Genomic DNA, 21,569 nt, shown 5'->3' on the forward strand with positions numbered 1-21,569 from the left:
AGTTCTCTCTCCTGATTGGATTAAGGGTTGTGGGATACCAGAAAAGTGTCTCCGCCTCTTACTGCAGAGCAGAGTGACTGAGAGACTTTGTTATGAACTGCGTACACTGTATAGGTGATTGCTGTACAAATATACAAAGATGTAACACGTATATTAACAAAAATATAATACTTACTTCTGCTTTTTTTATTTCAAAATATGGTCTACATGGTGTCATGAATACCACAGTAGGATCTATTGTAAAATGTAAGTCATTTGTTTACATTCATCCCATGTTTCATTTTGAAGGTTGACAGTTCATGACGTGACTTCGATCGAATTTCGGATTTACAATCGAAATTGTGACACCCCTGGTGTGTTTGCATGCGCGCATGTGTATATGTTTGTGTGTGGTGTCTATATGGCTGAGAGAAGGCTATTGGTATAGAGAGGCACACCCTTTCACCACCCAAACACACAGTTCCATACACACACAGTCAGACTGAGACTCCGTGGTCTAGGGGGATCTCTGACGTCATAATCTGGCATGCAGGTTGACGATGACGCCGTCTTCAGGCAGGTCTTTGGCGGGCTGGTCGCTCACGTCTCCTATCCCATGGTCGGTGCTCTCACAGCTGCTTTGAGGCGACTCTGGCGGAGGTTGGTACAGGATGCTAGCTAACATGAAAAAGATTGTCCCCAAAACCTGAGAAAGAAGAGGACATATTATGATAGCAGTGAGGAGGACAATTTGAAATTCCTAGATCACTGGTGAACCGAAAGGAATTCACAAACAGCTCCAAGAAGTTGCATATATTGAAATTCTTCATCCTAAATAACTAGTTTGACATTTTAGGAAATATGATGTGCTTTCTTGAGAGTTAGATTAGACCATTGATATCACATCTTTGCTGCAAGTAAGAGATGGCAGGAAATTAGTTTAGCTAAGCATTTGATTTGATTTGATTTGATTTAGTTTATTTCAGACATCCACATACAAAACAAAATGAAAAGCATGGAAATACAATAAATATGCCTGAAAAGGAGCAGGAAGAAGTATACACTTATTTAATCCTACCCCTTTCCTTAAAAAAATTAAAAATCAAAATATTTATTAAATAAAAAAAAAAAAAAAATTATATTCGCTTCTCTTATCTATATTCTCTGTACTATTGGCGATACTATATTTGCCAATTACATACAACTTAATATACTATACATTTTTTATATTTTATATATTTACATAATGCATATATCTATATTTATATTTATAAACAATCAATATATCCATATATACATTAGTGGTGGGCCGTTATCGGCGTTAACGTGCTGCGTTAACGCAAAACTCTTATCGGCGATAAAAAAAATATCGCCGTTAATCTCTTATTCCACCTCCTGTTCGGCTCAGGGGAGATGGTTCCCTCCAGGGCCGATGGCTGTTCGCCGTCAGGGTGAACCCCCTTCCGTGTGTTCTCTGGTCGGGTAATAATAGCCGGGGGCCGTTGTTGACACTTGAGGAGCCTTTATTGCAGGAGCGAAGCTTCTCTCACACACCCGCCGCTCTCTCTCTCCATCACTTGCCCACGACACACACCACCTGGCTGCAGGATCGCTAATGTAACACTCAGCGCCAAACCCCCTTCACAAATCTGTCTATTCAATGTTTACTTATGAATGTATCCATGTACGTAACTCTGACATGTACATAACTTAATTTATTGTTAATAATATGGTCTGTTTATAAATTCGGCGTATGATTAAAGCATCTAAACGCCCGTAATCATGTTAAACGTTTACTGTTTTTAAGTTATTAATGCCACTCGCTCCCGCAGATACACAGCAGAGGGAGGTCTTATATTCAGCCATTGCTAAAGGGAGTGCTGTATTATGGAACGGCCGCTGTGGTACGAAATTCCAGTCTCAACAATGTTTCCTACACGAAATTATAACTCGAGCGTCTACAGCCCGTTGTTTTCATGTAGTGTAACTTGTGTAATGTGTTACATTATTCAGCTGTTGCCGTGATGTCGGCTAACGCTGATGCTAATGATAACTAGCTCTCCGTCGCACAATAGACTGTAGGTTGGTGTTGCAGCCAGCTGTTAGGTGAAGCGCTGTCCCACAGGTAAAAGCCATGGACCTATAAAGCCTGTCCAATATTCACTCTAGTCCAGCTTCTTGAAAAGTTTATAAGGACTTTATTATTTATGTAAAAATTATATTTAATGTTTCACTTGAAGCACAAAAGTAATGGCTTTATTTTCTGTTATAGCCTATAGCCTACCCAACAAATTAGTTTTTTCGTTTTTTTTAAGCACAAAAAACAGTGCAATGTTGTGATTTTTAGCCTTATATCTGATTAAATTGTTAGAATATTATTTGTTCGCAATAATTAGACACTCGTTCTGATGACGAAATGAAAGCCACCTGGCTTGAGAAACACGTTCTCAAAGACTTACTTTGAGTCATTATTTAGGGAGCACACACATATTATGAATGAATTCAAATGAGCCATTTTAATCTAGATTAATCTAGATTAAAAAAATTAATCTATGCCCACCTCTAATATACATACATATCTATACAATCAGTATATATATAGGGGAGAACGGGGTAATTTGTCACATGGGTTGGATGTCACATTCGTTATATCTCGCCACCAGAGCGCGCTAGCTCTGAAATGTTGATATAAAAAAGGTCCAGAATTGGGATCAGAGGTCACATACATAGACTTCCTTGGAGGAAGACAGCTGCATTTCAGGTGAGAGGATGTTTTGTGTTTTTCATGTCAAATTCAAAATATTTTGCTTCTCAGTATTTTTCTTCTAGGCTTTTACACAATGGGTTTATAACAAAACACTTGTTACCCTCAGAAAGTTTGAAGGGTAAACTATAGTTTAGATTGTGGTTAGCAAGCTAATTAGTTGTCAGATGGTTGTTGGCCTTGATGCTAGCAAGAAATTCAAGTTGGGGTTGGTCGTCAAATTTTTTGGGGGGTTGGTTGTCACATGTTATCTCAAGGCTGCAGCCAGAAAAGGAACCCAATAACGAAAGAAATTGTCAAGCTGTATCCTCACTGACACCCCAGAGAAGGAAATAATAGAGCAGGAAAAGGCAGCTAGCAAGCAAAAGAAAAAAGGGCAACAAAATCAAAACAACCCAGTGCATCCCAAACTAGACCAGCTGCCAAGGCTACAGAACGTTATGTAGGCCTATTTGTCAACTTGACAATGCAATTAAACATTCAAATTTGGTTCTGCCTCCTTGCCTTCTTTTTAAGATTTTTCCCATTAAGATAACATTGTGACAAACAACCCCATAGTGTGTGACAACCGACCCCTTGATGGGGTTGGTTGTCACAATGTGTCAGAGTGTCTTTGATGGTAAATTACTTCTTCATTACAATAAGTTGGAAAAACAGAGAGACACACATTTCTAGCCAACACCTTAAGCTTCAATTTAATGTAGGAATGGCTATTGACAGATGTTTTGGTGATGAGCAATTCTCACTAGAGTAAAAAGTGTGCCTACTTACCCCGTTCTCCCCTATATATCCATATAATTATAATTACCCTCTTACTTCACACCCTCATCCCTGTACCTTATGAAAATCATTGCTTTGAACCTTTTTTTAAACTGGATCATGTCTGGACATTGCTTTAGCTCCGTGCTCATCCCATTCCACAGTTTCACACCCCCAATTGAGATGAAATGACATTTTAAAGTCGTGCGTACCGCCAGTGTCTTAAAGTTTAACTGTTGCCTCAAATTGTAATCCCCCTCTCGGTCAAAGAAAAGTTTTTGTATGTTACCTGGTAGCAGTTTATTTCTAGCTTTGAACATGATTTGTGCAACTTGATATTCAACCAGGTCATTGAACTTTATGATACGGGAATGTAAAAAGAGGAGGTTGGTGTGATCATAATATCCAGCTTTATTGATTATTCTTATGGCTCGTTTTTGAAGTGTGACTAGTGGTTGCAGTGAGCTTTTGTAAGTGGTCCCCCAGACCTCCACACAGTAATTTAAATAAGGTAAGATCATTGAGCAGTAAAGAATATGCAATGATTTGTGATCCAATAGATGCTTTGCTTTACCCAGGACTGAGATGCTTCGTGACAGTTTAGATTTAACATGTTTTATGTGAGGTTTCCAGCATAGCTTGTGATCTATTGTCACACCCAGGAATTTATTTACATACACTCTTTCAATATTAACACCATCTATCTTGACATTTACATCACTATTTAAATTACAATTTCCAAACAACATGATTTTTGTTTTGCTTAAATTCAATGATGATTTATTATTGTCAAACCACCTTTTTAACTTGCTCATTTCAGATGTAATTGACTCCAGAAGCTGCTGCAAGTCCTCTCCAGTACAAAAAATATTTGTGTCATCTGCAAATAACACAAATTGTAAAATATTTGATGTTTTACATATGTCATTTATGTAGAGAATAAAAAGAATTGGCCCTAACACTGACCCCTGGGGGACCCCACAAGCAATGTCCAAACAAGCTGACACGTATTCACCCATCTTCACAAACTGTTGCCTGTTCTGTAGATAGCTCCTCAGCCAGTTTAATACAACCCCCCTGATACCATACCGTTCTAATTTATTAATTAATATATCATGATTTATGGTATCAAATGCTTTTTTGAGATCAATAAAAACACCAGCTGCATATTTCTTTTGGTCCAGGGAATTTGTAATCTTTTCAATTAGCTCAATGACTGCTAATGAAGTGGATCGGTTGGGTCTGAATCCGTATTGGCTGTCAGTTAGTAAATTGTGTTTATTGATGAATTTATTAAGTCTAGCAGCAAATACTTTTTCTAAGATTTTTGAGAATTGAGGAAGCAGTGAAATAGGCCATGAAGGTTCAAGGAGGAGAGGCAGGAGAAAAATTAAGCCTGGCACTCGGTGTACAAAAATACAAAATATTCAGTCACATAAACAAACTCATTCATGAAGAAATTAACTCATTCCTCCATACATTTTTTTTTCTTTTCTTTTTTACACATCCTTTCACTTTTTGTTAAACTCACAAGGATTGTTCAGGTTGTGTGCACATTGGTTGTTCTTATTACTTAATACATTTAGGTTTAAATCATATTTTTGGCCTTTTATAGTTATTCAAAGTGAAACCAGTATGACGGCTGTGATATATTTTGAGATATAAGGGTAAGTAAGCTTCAGTGTGCCATCTCTAAGCCAAAGGGAGGATCCAAAGAAAGTACCAAAAGTAAGATTCAAAACACCCTCCCTACATACGTATATCATTTTCTTACAGTCCTTTAGGCAGTTTGAAAAAAAAACAATGCTACAATGTATTCAGTGAAGCAGAGATATCCAAGCAACGAGTGTCTTATGATGAAATGCTAGGCTATGGTAAATAGCCTATTACTGTGTGTAATAGTATTACCTTGTAGATGATGCCAGCTATTAGTGTGTAGCGGCTCATGGCTGAGTTCTGATAGAGGTAGCAGGATCCCTGCTCACCACACTGATCCTGCCACAGTAGGCAGGAGATGTCGATCACAGAGCCAAATGCTATGGGTCCTGGTATACCACCTGTGGGGGAAAAAGCCACACCGATTGGACAAGAGCATTGCATGTGTGTGGGGAGACTAAAGCCCTTTGGTTTGGGATTCAGAGGTTAAAAGTCAATTGTTAACATGTTAAAATAATACAGTGGCCCTACCAAGTGAGCGCACCACAATCCACTGGATGCCGAGTCCAAAGGATCTCTGGCTGTCCGGCACACACCTAAACACAGGACAGAGTGCTATGGTCAGACATGCATGGCACTCAAACTCCATGTTAATACAGGTTGAAACTTTCACAAGTTCATTTTACTGCATTTGTTTAGTTTGTTCCTCTGCACAACAGTTTGCTCTGACACGTGCCATGATTAGACTCCCTGCCCCTTCAGGGATCTATACTAAGCAGCTGATAAAAGAGATCAACAGTGGCAACTTTACATCACAGGTTCCAGGTACAGGGTTGTAAATAGCAGAGAAGGTGACTGATGTCTACAGCTTTCAGGGCGTGCAATGATATTTTTCAATCACCTATGGCAAATTGCCATTCAGTTGCCATTGTAGTAGCCGACTGTTTCCCCATGGCGACAAAGACAAAGGACTTTAGACTGGACTCTTTAAATCAGTGTTCCAAGTTTATTGCAGGAGTTTCCATCAGACAATACAGAGGACTTGGTGGTAGCATGAGCAAGGAGGGCTGTCCCCCAAAAGCTAGCTAGCCTACACCTGTGCGTAGTCTTATATCAAACCCTTGGCATGCTGGTACTCCCTAAAATAGGCATATGGTTTCATATCACAGGTCCCAGCAACAGATGATGTTTATCTATTAAAAGGTTGTTTTCGTCTCTCACAGTGACCTCTAACATTTAAAGGCCTTTGCTCAGAAAACTCTGGTATTAACCATTCAAAATCCACCACAACATCTTCATCATTTTCCTCTTCAAAGAAAAATGGTCTTCATCAACTCCTGAGCAAAATTAGTGTATATTTAGCTGCTAGAGGCTCCATCTTGTTCACCAACTAGTGACTAACTCTGTCGTGTGCACAGTACAGTGAACCGCTATGAGAACCCTCACACTGAATTAAGTAACATTGCTTGGTGGATAAACATATCAAAGGCTCCGCAGTGTCAGGTGAAAATTTTCTGTCAATTCATCACTACGTGCGACCCCTTTCATATGCAGTTACCCTATGGGATCCATTGATATTTATGCCAGTATTATTAGACACTAATAACTCACCTTACCAAAGTTTTTCAAGAGTCAGTTCATCTCTGTAAATGTGTAATAAATACATACTAATAATGTCAAGAATAATTAAATGAGCAGACACAACAGTTCAGTCAATAAACAGTAGTAGCAATATTTAGCATTTGCTTTTCATTGAGGCCACCCACCTGAGCGTGGCGGTGAGTGCTGGGATGCTACAGAGGAAGGTGAAGAAGATGATGATGGAGAGGATGGAGAGGAAGGCTGGCATGTGGTGGCAGGAGCTGCCACACTTCCCTGCCAGAGCGAAGCCCTCCTCACCCCAGGACACATTGCCCACCACACAGCTACAGCCAGAGAACACCTACAGATACACACAGATGAAAAGAATAGTGTGCATACTAACACGTTAATTTACAAACAAATAGAATAACTGGAGAGCTTCTTGAAACTAGTCTTTGCAAAAGGAAGACGGTGCTCTATGGTCGGTGGGCATGTTCAAATCCACTGAACATCAAGAAATAATCCAACGCACCTTTATTACAGCTGGCACATTCTAACTAGAATAATATTAAAAACACTACTTCAAAGAAGAAACAAACAAAAACATACAGAGGTAAAACTTGAGAATTTTGGAGGAAATATTGGGATGGAATGCTGTCACTTGTATTTACAGGCACTCTGCTGTTTGCTTCTTATTAGTAGTAAATCAAGAGTAATCCTTTTACGTCAAAGAAAAAATGAGGAACAGTGACAGGAGCGGTGTGTGTGCTGTACCAGTTTGCCCGTGGAGTGCTCGGTGTGGTTGATGGAGCTGCAGCCAGCGTGGCAGGGGGAGTAATACATCACACCGTCTGCCCCACACACAGGGTTATACAGCTCTCGGACACAACCACAGCCCGCATTACAGCCCACAGCAAGGTTCTCCTCTAAAGTAGAGCTGCACACACCAGGGACAGGAGACACAGAAGCAAGGAACGAGAATATAGTAACGTAAATACATACATATTAGCTGTGTACAGTATTAGCACATGAACAAGCTGTACCAATTGTCCATATCTCAATTAATTACTCAAACAGCTTTAAAATGAATCACTAATGTACACCTGCTCTTCTCAAGAATAACCCTGAATCAAAAACATTTTTTTTTTTTGGTGACGGTAATTTGATCTTCAATCGCACTGAAAATTAGACCAGAAGTGGTAACAAAACAGCTGTGGTAGCCGAATCCCCCGTTGCGACCAAGACAAAGGGTGGGGCCAGGACAATCATCATTGTGTTTCAAGAGGTTTATTTCAGGAGATTTCCATCAGACATCAGACATAGGATTTCATGGTAGCATAGTAGCAGCAGGCTGAGGCCGCAATGGCACTGAAGTTGCTAGTTACAGGACCCGTTTATATCTGTGTGTGTGGGGTATCATGTGTCTTAATATCTGCAAATAGACATATCGTTTCATTGCGTGTGCAACACCGAGTCAAACACACGTCCATCTAGGGATCTGACGTTAACCTTTAGAGTCTATCTGCTCAGCACTCTTGATGAATACCATTCAAATCTACCACATTCCTCCATTTAGAAGTAAATACTTCTACCAAAATCAGATGTAACCATACATATTTGAATGGCCTAACAGAAACCTCCAACAAAACACAGAAACACTCTTTATGAGTCATGTAGAATACAATGCATAGGTGTAATACATTACTGCAGCAAACTACATATGAATGGGACCAACAATGCAACTGCTTAAACACTGAACGAATGATAAAATGAGAATAGGGTGCGAGAGCCCTCTGCAGCCGAGTCTCAAGAGTCTCAAGTTCAGATATTTCGAAACGTGATCAGCTTGCATGGGAAATGTAGTCCATCCAACTTTGGCACAGAGGATGGCTCCTCCATTACATAATTGGCAGACTCCGCCAGAGGTGGAATTTCGCTGGCCACCGGCCCAGGAAAGTCCAAGCTGGTATGCGGTTGGAATGCGTGTGGCCTTCTCCACTATCAGCATGATCAGCGCCTTACACTTGTGACTGCGCGGGAGCAGTAGCCCGAGCAGTCAGCATTCTTGATGACAGAATTTGGTCTCCAATCTTTTTCCTCATTTCTTAGCGTACATAAAGCACAGAGCGACGTAACAAGCTCGAATCCAGTCCAGCCTTTTTCCCAAAGTCTTAGTCAATAAAACTTGCACACGGTTTCTTTGTTATAACAGTAGAACTAGTGGATACCTGGCCATAACGGAGCCTCTGTGTGTAGTCCCCCAGACCGGACGCTCACGCCGTGACCTTGAACTTGGCACAGAGCACTATCAGCCGTTTACACATTATCTCCCGTAGCAGTTCTCAGTTATTTTTAGATACTGGAACAGACAAGCACTTTTCAACAGCAACAGTCCATCTGATCTCATTCCAACAGATGTGTCCCGAAGTGTACAGGTAGTCTCATCATGTCCCTGTTATATCCTGTTCGTGACGCCAAATGTGGTAGCCGAATCCCCCGTTGCGACCAAGACAAAGGGTGGGGCCAGGACAATCATCATTGTGTTTCAAGAGGTTTATTTCAGGAGATTTCCATCAGACATCAGACATAGGATTTCATGGTAGCATAGTAGCAGCAGGCTGAGGCCGCAATGGCACTGAAGTTGCTAGTTACAGGACCCGTTTATATCTGTGTGTGTGGGGTATCATGTGTCTTAATATCTGCAAATAGACATATCGTTTCATTGCTTGTGCAACACCGAGTCAAACACACGTCCATCTAGGGATCTGACGTTAACCTTTAGAGTCTATCTGCTCAGCACTCTTGATGAATACCATTCAAATCTACCACACAGCCTTTACAAAATACAGAAACATGCAGACCTGCACACTGACATTTACAAAAAGGTAGGGTAAACTTAGCGTTAAAAATAAAATTATAATAGGCTGTTGGCTACCGCTGATAGGCTATTGGTAGGAATGACAGTCAGCTTTCTACCTAAATCTAACCCCAGATAGTAGTCAATGGATTATTATTGGATCCTTTACCACATTTAAATATGCTCTTGTAAAGATAAACCCAAACGCCAAACATTATTTTATTTACTACAGACAGACTGATATGGGCAACTGGTGAGAAAACAGGTAAACCAATGCCTTTTCCACTAACCCTGTGACATACAATAAGAACTACAACTAGACTTATACTGTAAGCAGTCAAGTGAACAGCATGTGACTAAAACTAGTATACAAAGACTTAATCAACATGTGGTGCTAACATACACACTGCCCACCTGTTTCTATGTAGCAGAGTGCTGGGCTTGTTATACAGATGTTGGTACTGGTCCAGATGGTGCTCCTCCATCTGGCTAGACGTGTATGGTGCAGTGACACCAGCCATGGGCACATTGGGGCAGTGGACCAGAAAGATGAAGATGGCGATCAGACTGAGTAATGCACAGACCATGCAGAACCGGATGATGCCTCGACAGCGCAGGTTCATTCTCTTGATGATGTAGCCGCCCAGGAAGGTGCCACCACCTCCTGCTGGTACCACAATGTATCCTGGCACGGGGGAAGAATAAAATGCGGTCAGGTTGAAGATCAGCTTGTGAAAATGCCCGTTGAATGTCTTGAAGTTGATGGATTTCCATTGAATCTGCTGGGAATGTTCATGACCTTCAAAGGTATGAATCCTAAGCTTTTTAGTGGCGACTGGCCTTTCTTGAAAGTGTAACTAAACCCCAAAACCTCTTTTTTTTCAGCTTACAACCAATTTATAGGGACATTTAGTAGTGCTGTTGTCAAACTCTCAACCATATTGAGGTGAAAATGGCGTGTCTAACACGTAAATTGTGTTGCTTTACCAAGTAAACGTTTTCTCAGTGGAGGATGGACTCTTAACTGTGGACACTGTATAAGCTCGACTGCAGGGGAAATTCACTGAAAGCACATTACATTAGGGACTGCATAAGACAAAACGGTTCACTATTTCTGCTATGAATAGTTTTTACTTGGTTAGAAACCCCACAGCTGAAAGCAACAACTGTTTGTGGAGAAGCATCCTGCTAATGCAAAAGTTACCTATACTAGGTTTTCTTGTCGCTGGGAAAGGTCAAAATAAAAAAAGTTTTTAATTAAATATTTAAGGTCTCAAACATATCTCAGGGAACAGGTCAGAGTCAAAGTAGCAATCTTGACAGTAACTGTGAAATTAGCTTGCTCTGGACGTTGTGATCACGTGCTGTTTGATTTGACCTCCTTTGTTTCCCACTCACCGAACCATGTGGCGGCCTCCGATGCGCTCAGACTGAACTGCGACTCCAAGAACTTTGGACCGAAGGTGGACATGCCGGCGATGAGGGTGGCCTCAGTAGCTCCAGCCAAGCACAGGAACAGGAAGGTAGGATTCTTTAACAGTAGCAACACAGATCTGGAGAGAGAAAGAGGAGAGCGAAAGTGAAGGACAGTCCCTGCGTTCCAAATCGCATACTCTTTATTTTTTCTTTTCGACATACCACATCTGATCATAAAAATAATCTAGTTAAGATGCAGTAGGCATACACTTGGGACACACTTTTACTTTTCATCATAACATTGCGCCTTGATCTTGCCTCTTGCTTTGATATCCGTCGCATCCCATTTTGTTTTCATATGGAGGCTCAGTCGATGTGACATCACTTCTGGTGCGCACTGGATTATGGGTCAGTAGCCCAAATAGGATGCTGTTTACAACACTAAAAATCTCGGCCGGATGTAGTAGACATCTGGGTATTTCTAACCATACTAAATCTTGCCACAAGAATCGGGACATCCTAAATCTTTTTTCTACCATACTTAATAGTAGATAGTATGGGTATTGGAACGCAGGGAGTGTGTGCAACCAAATTAACTAACTTCATTTTCCTTTTTTAATAAAGCCACATGCTGTAATCTCAACAGCCCGGGAATGTTCCTATTTCAGATAGATAGACAGTGCACAAGATCCAAAGAAACATTGTCACGTTACATAATGTGCCTCGATTATCGCACCTCTGTAATCCGAGAGCTACAGTGATGACGTCACACTGCTGAGTTCATAGAAAACAGATATGTGAAGGAAAAAAGTAAACATTGCGGTCACTCATCTGTCAGAGAGCTTATGATCATTTTCAATGTTAAGAAATGGAACCCAGTGAATTTGAAGCATTGTCAAAGAGACACTACACAAATGATTGGCCTGTTAGACATTTGCATGAACTTCCTGTTGTTTATTATTGAAATGTACTACACTGCCTGGTGTCTTATGTATCTGCAAAATACCCTGGCAATGCTTCACTCCTATGAAACTGTCAGATAATATTTTTACTTATCTGCCACAAAAGAGACTCCTTACATCTCTTTTTTTTAACAAGTTTCTCCTAAGCTATATTACAAGAATAACAACATAATTACTTTCCATCTACAGTCATCAGTCTGCACCTCTATCAACTGACACAAAGTCAAAAAACTGACAATCTTACAACAAATCATGATGATTGATTAATGCATATCGCATCAGTTTACAGCAACAGTGTGAGCTTTTTGAGCCAACAGGCAGGTTTCCTTCTTGGGATACTGGGCATTTTCCTCCTTTTACCAGCATTGTATGTCAAAGAAACTACACAATATTGATGCTCTGTCCTTCTGGTTTGTTTTTGTAACCCACGCATGCTCACACGTCAGGATGCATGACCCTTTGAAACCTATATGTACTTCATTCAAAACAACTCAACTGTCCTATTGTAATGGAAGTAAGTGCCCTACCTTGGCATGTCTTTCATTGATTTTCCAAACTGAGGGTCAGAAGCAGTGGTGTTGCTTCCGTCCTTAAGCTGGTGGGCCTCAGACACCCGCATGGCCACATGGTCCTGAGAACCTGCAAGTGTGGGAAGGGGAATAATAATTGAGACTGCTGTTCCCAGACCAGTTTCTAAGAGTGAGTGAGTGAGTGAGTGAGTGAGTGAGTGAGTGAGTGAGTGAGTGTGTATGTGTGTGTCAACAGGTGACAGCAGTGTGACCCGGTATCTGGCGTGGGTAGCCCAGGATGGGAATTGCTATTAGTAGAGCTGCAGCCCCTCCTGCTAGGAAGCCGATCCACCAAGCCCCGACCCAATGGGGGTTCTCTGGGGTCATCTCAGTCCTGCGAGAACACACACACACACGAACAAAGAGACACACATCTATTATTTTATTCAACTCTAATGATCTAGATTCTAGTGCATTCTTGTCTTTGAACTCTAGTGTGTTGTAGTCTTTTCTCATCCATTCTATCATCCAAAGCAGACTCACGTCAGGTGGATCTCAGTGTAAAGGGTGAGGAAGTATCCTCCCAGCAGGTAGCCTGCTGCGGGACCCACAATGGCTGCTGTGTAGAAGATCCCTGGGGAGGGAGAGAGATGTTAGAAAAATAACTCTAATTTGTATGATATTATGCCCCCCCCCCCCCATTAATATGCATTTACTCTTGTATAATCAATTTAAACAAGTTGTATATTCTTCACATTTGACTTTAATAAATGTTCTCACTCAACATTTCTTGGTGCTGTGGAAACGAGGAGGTGAAACAGCTATAAAACCTAACCTGATTCTCCCATAGATAACAACATTCCTGAGGCCTGATAACGCAAAGGCCATTTCGGGCCAAGCAAGACTGTGGAGCTTAACCTAGTCAATGTAGGTCAGCAGGACGTCGGGAGAGAGAAGGGGATGTTTCCAAACACACATGGCAACAATAAATTAAAACATAATAATAATAATAATAATAATAATAATAATAAAAAATAATTCAAAACATTTTTTTCAGCTATTATGCACTAAATTAAATGTACTTATGGATATTATAATTACTTTCTACAAAATCTGCTAGGAAATAAAACCCAAAATTCTACACACTGCAGGTTTAAAGCACATTAGGATACTTTTAATATTAGTTGCAGACTGTTTTTGTTTTAACCTTTACAAAAAGGATGAGCATTTTTTCTTTATGTTTTAGTTTTTAATAAATGCACAGGTTGTTTTACATTTATTCTATTTTGGTATCATTAAGGTTAATGTAGTTACGTTTGTCCACATTGAGGGACTTCAGTAGGTTAAGTTTTTCTTTTCCAGTGTTTTATTATTGTTTCATTGAGTTTTACAATACTATGGTATAAAAAGACGGAGATTATATAGGTTATGTACCGCTGGTGCCCATATCAATGACAACCTCTCCAGGAGCGACACGCACACACATACACATACAGACACACACTTCACAACACAACACACAAATTGCTCCTAAGCCAAGGACATGAGAAGAGGGAGGTCATATGCCTTCTTCTGATGTCTGGCAAATTAACTGTTATATGTTAACTGTGCTAATTGTCTGTCTGTACTAATTGTTTGTCTCAAGCTTTGTGTTGACCAGGTACAGCCTGCTGTGCCAGGAGCAACTCCTAGAAAGACTCCAGACCTACAGGTAGGAGAGTAGGTGCGGGTCAAAGTTGACATTCACAGAGAAGGTGAGCTTAAACCTAAGTGGTGAAATATGTACGCAGTAAATTGAACGTACTTATAAATAAATTATGTAAGTCTGGAGCTATTGACACCACTCACATTGTGCACCTTCCTCCACCGACCTGTCCTTTGAAAGAGGATAGATAGTTAAATAAATTGCAACCAAGTGTTGGCTCTAAAACGGATAAGTTAAAACTAATTGTCTACGAAGACAAAAGCTGTAACCAATTTTTTTGTTAAGAAATGTTATAACTGATTAAGTGTCCTGCCCTGTTTTGATAAGGCCCCAATCTTAAAGTAAATGTATGCTCTGACTGTGCTCTCAGAGCCAATGACCCTTGATCACCTATATGGGTTTTTGAAATTGACGAATAAATCACCCTTAGTATGTGAATTTAGAAATGTAAACCCTTTGTGTTTGACTCTGATCCCCTGAAGTTTGTGTTAGTCGTTTGAAAATCAATGTATTGTCTAAATCTTGTGTTTCCCTTTTACTTCCAGACTGAGATTAGTCACTGTTAACACCCACCATGGACTTGGAGTTGTATGATTTTAGTAAACAAATGGAAACTAGATAAAATGATAAATTACGAAATGATACATTAATGCCTGGTGTGGATAATGTCATCTGTTTGTTTTTAGACCCGTTCTAGGTACTGTGCCATTTAAATTAACTAATGCCACTGGTCATGAAGGATTAGAATGTGTAATTAAAATGTTTAGCAAACTGAGTCTAATGTTTCCCTCTGAATCACTCACTGATTTTCCTTTCATTGTTGTCTATGTTGGTAATTACTTTTGTTGTTTAACTAGCACGTATTGAGGGTCTGATTTTTAGTATTTACCCAATAGTAAGTAGATGATTTACAGGAGGACTGGACTTGTAGTGCTTAGTCCCAACCTATATTTTTCCTGATTAATCATACGTTAAGACGTATGAATTGAGGGTTTTGTTAGAAAAATAACTCTAATTTGTATGATATTATGCCCCCCCCCCCATTAATATGCATTTACTCTTGTATAATCAATTTAAACAAGTTGTATATTCTTCACATTTGACTTTAATAAATGTTCTCACTCAACATTTATTGGTGCTGTGGAAACGAGGAGGTGAAACAGCTATAAAACCTAACCTGATTCTCCCATAGATAACAACATTCCTGAGGCCTGATAACGCAAAGGCCATTTCGGGCCAAGCAAGACTGTGGAGCTTAACCTAGTCAATGTAGGTCAGCAGGACGTCGGGAGAGAGAAGGGGATTTTTCCAAACACACATGGCAACAATAAATTGCCACTTTGTTTAGAAGATAATAAAGCCCCTTGCTGTCGAGAAGGGGTTTCACTTTTTTGACTTTTCCTGTCCCGGGAGGCTGCATAACCTGTTCTGTGATATCACTTCATTAAACATCCTCTAAGAACTTGGAAACTTCTCTCCAGTCATCCTTTATTTTTGCCTTCCATATTTCCGAATAAACTAACACGTATGTTAACATCCTGTTAGAGATCACAGAGCCACGGGTGGGTTAGTACAGTGACTGTCTACTTCCTGTTTCCTACGAACCCTTTCCTGTATGTCATACAGGTTCAAAGGGTTCCATTGTTTGATAGTTTAATATCCTTGAGTGGGTCACACTGTGCACGTGTTAGGGACATTTTGTAATATTGATGTGCAGAGTGAATGTGTGACGGTCAACCCTTGCACTTGATCTCTGTTGACAGCAGCACAATAACAAGTAGGGGAGAGTGGCCTAAGTTGTGCCACTTTTTACTCAAAGTGACTTTAAAGTGAGGCCTTGATAGTAAAGTCTCCAACTCAAATATATACATATATTTCAGGGTGTTGTGCATCCCTGCCAATAAAAACTTTGGATCTGGAATAAACTGTTGAAGAAATATAGCTTTCGGAAAAAAAGTTGTCTTGTGGCACAACTTGCCCCCGGTGTGGTGTAAGTTGTGCCAATGGAGAAAATACCATGGGGTAAATTGTGCCATTGATATAAATCTCATAAACTGTAATGCAAGACAAATCCATTAGACAATCACTTATTTTAAGGTTATTTTACTTTAAGGTTTATTTAGAGTAAATAAAGTAAATATTTTACAAAGATTGAAGGTCAATTTTGTTAAACAAGGCCTAGCAGATCTAGGTGGTTTTGCCTGTGTAGCGAGCGGGGCAATAAAGGGGGAAGAATTGGGGGGGGGGAATGGGAGAGTACCGACAACGCCACCAGGGGAATTACACCCCTGGAAATAAAGTAAAAGATAAGGGATGTAACTTTTGTGTTGAATAATATGAACAATGCTGATAAAGCAAACAGATTCGTTAAACTGACAGACAGAGACGGGAATTCAAAATAAACCAAATCTTTATTTTGAAGGAAAACAGAATGTGCAGGAACTGGAACTACTAAGGATAAAAAGGGATTAGTGTGTAAAAATGAATAAACAAGATAACTAAAGAGAAAATATTCTTTATTACAAAATTGCTAAAAACTCATTTATATAAAACGTCTAAAAGTCACAATATCTAAAATAGCAGTTCCAAACTTAAACAAAACAAAACAGACTAAAGCTGAGGCCAACTGCTGAGAAGCAAACTACGCCGAGGCGTGCCTAGGGGTGCTACCACTCACCACAAGTGCCTCACATCAATAGTCACTACACACTAAAACTGGTGAAAAACGTGTTATATCCCTGTGCTTTAACTCGCATGCAAGTGACGGGACCTCATCAGGGGTGCCTAGCCTCCTTACAGTTTGGCACCCAGCTCCAGCCTAAAGCAAAATAACTATTAAAACATCAATCAAAAACAACAATTAACCCCCAGTTGGTTCAATAAACACTCAAAAAGAAAGACAAACAACTAAATACTAAACTAAGGCAAAACAGCAGCAAGTGAACCACCACGGGTTTGGGGGTAAGCATGAAATTCACTCGGTCACAGGGGGGCTATCCTAAAGATGGTCACCAGCCACAGCAGAGACAACACCATACTGGCACAACACACCTGCTTTATATACAGGGCTTGATTAGGGGACTGGGCCATTTGCAGGCTGTGTTCAAGAGCACTAGGTTCAACACTGATTAGAAATGCTTCTGCATTGCTACACCTGCAAAGCTAACAATGACAAAGTCACCATCATCATCTTTCTGGCCATCTGAACTCTTGTCAGTGGTGTCGTTAAAGCAGCTCTGAGTAACATTTAAATATCTTTTAAACAGCCTCATGTTTCCTCTCATAATCATAAATTACCTTTAACAGCAAACGAGACCATCAGTGCAAAGAAAGACGTTTTTATATAGTTTTTATTACTGCGTCTTGTCGCACACAGTCCGTTTTTCGGTTCACGCGTGCCTTGTTTGAGACAGTTGTTTGTCGTCATAATGACTGATAACGTGGCTGAACCATCAAAGAAAAAAAAGAGAATGCAATGAAGAAAAGCTAAAAGGGAGAGTGATATAGGCTACGGGCGGGACGAGGGCGTTGCCAAGCAACGTGTATACAATTTCACGAGAGCGAACTAGACTGCAGTGTTTACTCCTAAATGAATGAGCGGTTGGTACTAACACAAAGTTTGCTTTGCTTCACCATCATCAGATAATCATTATCTGAAATAGTAATTATTTACATCAACAACACAAACACATTACCTCATCGTGATCCATACTAACTGCCGTCTCTCGTTCATTCGCTTTCTGTGAGGACACGTAATCTTTCAGCTCCGTGAGAGAGAGTAGTTAGGTGACACTGCTGCATCAACTCATTGCAATCAGGTGTGTGTAGCACTGACTGGCATTAGTTGATGCAGTGTCAAAACCACTCTCACGGAGCCGAAAAGAGTCCTCACACTTTCAACACACGGACATGCACTATATTGCGCCCTTCTCAGTTCACACTCGCACGCCTGGCACGAGCTAGAAAACAGCTTTGCGACAGCGGGCGTCATAAAAATACTACCACTTTTGTCCAAAGGGGCCGCCAACGTGCAATGTTACTCGTAGTGGCTTTAAGTAGAATTGAGATGTCAGTCTCTTCTGAGCTACTGTAGACAAACACTTTATTTTGGTGACCATCGTATACAGCCATGCCAATGGCACAACTCTCAGAAATGTACTTTGCACTAGTTGCTCCGCCCTTGTAGAACCAACTGCAACCTGGCATATGCGATTCCCTCTCTATTTCTGCCTTTAAATCATGGCTCAAAACCCATCTGTACACCCTGGTTTTTCCTCCCCATTAACTATCTTACCTCTGCACTACTATCTTTGTTCATATGTGGATGTCTGGGCTTTATGTCTTTTATTTTGGTTATTGTTATTTTACCTTAATTTTTTACCTACTGAATGCATTATGTAAAGCACTTTGGACAGTGCAAACTGTTATAAATGTGCTTTTATAAATAAATTTGACTTACTTACTTACTTATAACTCACCTAGGCCCTCTGGCACAAATCACCCCATCCCCAGAATTTTGGATAATAGGCATGATGCAGCAGTTTAGGGCTGACATCGTGCTAACTGTAAAGACTCAAAGTGTAGCATACTAAAGCACTAAAACGTGTCAAATGTTTTCAAACGTGTCTATACTTGTTCAGACACAGTAATCAAAAAACCTTGATCATGGACATTTTACTTTGAAAGGCAAAAAACATTTTAAATGTGCTTATATCTTATTCCATGTTTCTCCTTTCTTTACAGGATGAGTTTAATGGATGGCTCTTCTTAAATATGTGGTCACATTTCCAATTTCTTCTATGGTTTTCTAGAAACAAGGGGTGGCACAACTTGCCCACCCGCACAACTTAGGCCACTCTCCCCTATCATAGATTAATGTTTTATGTGAGAGAGATTCAGCTGTTTCATCGACTGTGTGCATGCGAGTGCATAGGAAGACACATTCAGAGAGGGAATATTAGAGCATTCATGTCATAGCCCACAGCTCTTTACTCAACTATGGCTTATTGCCCTCTTACTGAAAGACCCAAACCAGCTGTTAGCTCTTGGGAGTGTGAGGAATGCCCAGCAAAGCTAAAGTGGGTTTCATTGGAGGAAAATATCTGATTGTGATATATTTTTGCCTGTCCATATTGCAATTCCATTTAAACTGTGATTATGTTTACTTATAAACTTCTGGCCTGTTGTGGTCAAATATTAGGTCTTAAACTTTTTGATGAATGAATAGCTTCAGATAAAACAATGCAATTCCTTGTTGTTAAAATCCTCTCAAGATTCACACTTAAGTACAGAGACAACTTCAAAGTAAACTTGGCTAATTTTTGTTTAAAAAAACTGAACCTGTTAAGCCCTTTGGATCTACCATTTACCCTTTAACTGATATCACTCACCAATGTAAACAGGTGCATAGCTGGACTTGACGTTCTCATCCAGGTATGTGACGCCTAACGTGTAGAGAGGCGTAGCGCCCACGCCATGCAGAAACTGGCCCAGCATGAACACAAAGCGATAGCTGGACATCCCCCCGCCCTCCTTGTCATGGCACGGACTGGTATGGTTGGTGGAGCACATTCCGGTTTGCTCTGGCAGGCTGACCATGTAGGGGGGTGTGGTGAAGTGGGGCAAGGCAAACACCAGAGAACCAAATGCCATGATCAGCACTCCCCACCCCAGCCAGCGAGGCTTGTGTCCCGTCCCTCCGAAGTAGCTGACGAAAGCCAGGCAGAGGCAGGCGGCGATGTCGTAGGAGCTGGCGATCAGGCCGGCCTGGTAGCTGCGCAGGTCAAAACGCCTCTCGATGGAGGTGACCACCGTGTTAATGAAGCCGTTGATTATCATTCCCTGGAGGAAGGAGGCCACGCAAAGGAAGAACAGAACCCAACGAGGGGTGTTGAAAACTTGGATAGCTTTGGGCGTCAGTGCCCCCCAGCCACATAGCTGATCCGAGTCGGTGGGGATCAGCTTTAACCCCAAAGGAGTCTCTGCATTAGGTCTTGTTCCCGCTTCGTACAGCTCCCCTGGCAGTGTGGAAGCCCCGGTGAAGATGTGAGGCCGAACAGGGCCTTCAGCTCCAAGGCTGCCAGGGCTCCTGGGGCCTGAGCCTACTGGGCTGCCCGTCTGGGAGTCCGGGGGGCTGGGGGTGTCCGGAGAGGGACCCTCACTCAGAGGGCAATCCTGCAGGTCCAGGAGTTCCTGTTTGGAGCTAAAGGAGGCGTCGGCATTGAGAAGGACTGGCATCTCCCCTCAGATGTGGGAGGTTTTTGAATTCCGGGAGACAGAGGGATGTGCGCACAGCAACAACCTAGAAAAAGGAAGTGTCAATCAGCTGAAACTCAAACCGAATTTGATGTGGTCGGTTCCCAGTCAGGCTTGTCTCTGGAGTTAATTATTCTTGGCTTGTAACGCATACTCCATGTGTACACAGTGCTGGATGTTTACCAAGGCTCCGGTTTACTATCTCCACAAGGTTGTACAGAGCGCTTTATTCTGATGTTGAATGATGTCATCCTGTGGAGAGCAAAGAGAAAGAGAGAGGAAGAGAGAATAGATATAAGAATATATACCAAGCAGGTTAAATAAGGCACTAAAGCTTTAAATAGATGCATGAATGGATGAGTAAGTGACACTACTGAGAAAATACATAACAGAGTAAAATGAGTCTTGCATGCCTATTTTTATTTTCTTGCAGACAATGTAATCACGACAGTGGCTGGTGCCTAATGTGTTATTTTGCCACATGCGGAGACCAGGGGAGGTAAACAAAAACACACACACACAGTTAAATCAGTAGCGCTGTCTGCTGTGCTCGACATCACAGTGGAGCTGAGATAATGGATTCAGCTGGGAATCTATCCTAATTACCAACACCTCAAATAACACACCCCAGTAATGAACCATATAGAGCACTCTCTGCTCAGGCGAGCACAAACACAGATCACAGCTTCCATTTACACAAACAGAAGGAAACAGCGTGCATCTCTAGTCAAATTAAATAGTGTTATACACTAGCTAATTAGTGCAGCTTGAGACGTTATATAGAAATGTCTACTCTACTCAAATGTACTCATTATATTTGACTCATCATTGCGGATTAATTAAAGCATGAAGGCATAAAGTCATAGTAGACTACTTTATAACCATTCACACTTTGTCTATCTGAAAACACTGCTTCATTACTCTGCAAACACTCGCAAACACTTGTGCGTGTGAATATACTTAAATAATAAAAAGCAGCATGTCTGTAAATGTTGGCCTCACTTCAAAATGCCATCTCTGTGAAACCCTGTGCCTCGATGCTTTGACAATGTCAACCATTTGAATAGGCCTAAAAGGGAAAAAGATTACTTCCACCATGACTAATTTCCTCATAAAATGAACGACA

General features: G+C 40.9%; 1 protein-coding gene across 1 annotated transcript; it reads right to left on the reverse strand.

Moving 5' to 3' along the window:
* Positions 1 to 514: 514 nt before the first annotated feature.
* On the reverse strand, positions 515 to 20,425 carry LOC307252628 (solute carrier organic anion transporter family member 4A1-like; the record flags this gene model as incomplete). The annotated part of the gene is made up of 11 exons (XM_080030347.1): positions 515 to 685; positions 5,411 to 5,559; positions 5,690 to 5,754; positions 6,925 to 7,100; positions 7,514 to 7,676; positions 10,011 to 10,281; positions 10,995 to 11,149; positions 12,502 to 12,613; positions 12,756 to 12,877; positions 13,027 to 13,117; positions 19,579 to 20,425. The coding sequence occupies 11 exons, from the start codon at positions 20,423 to 20,425 to the stop codon at positions 515 to 517; spliced, it is 2,322 nt and encodes a 773-aa protein (XP_079886473.1).
* Positions 20,426 to 21,569: the final 1,144 nt, after the last annotated feature.

This window comes from Ammodytes marinus (genome assembly GCF_949987685.1).
Source record: "Ammodytes marinus genome assembly, chromosome: 7".
Lineage (NCBI taxonomy): Eukaryota > Metazoa > Chordata > Actinopteri > Uranoscopiformes > Ammodytidae > Ammodytes > Ammodytes marinus.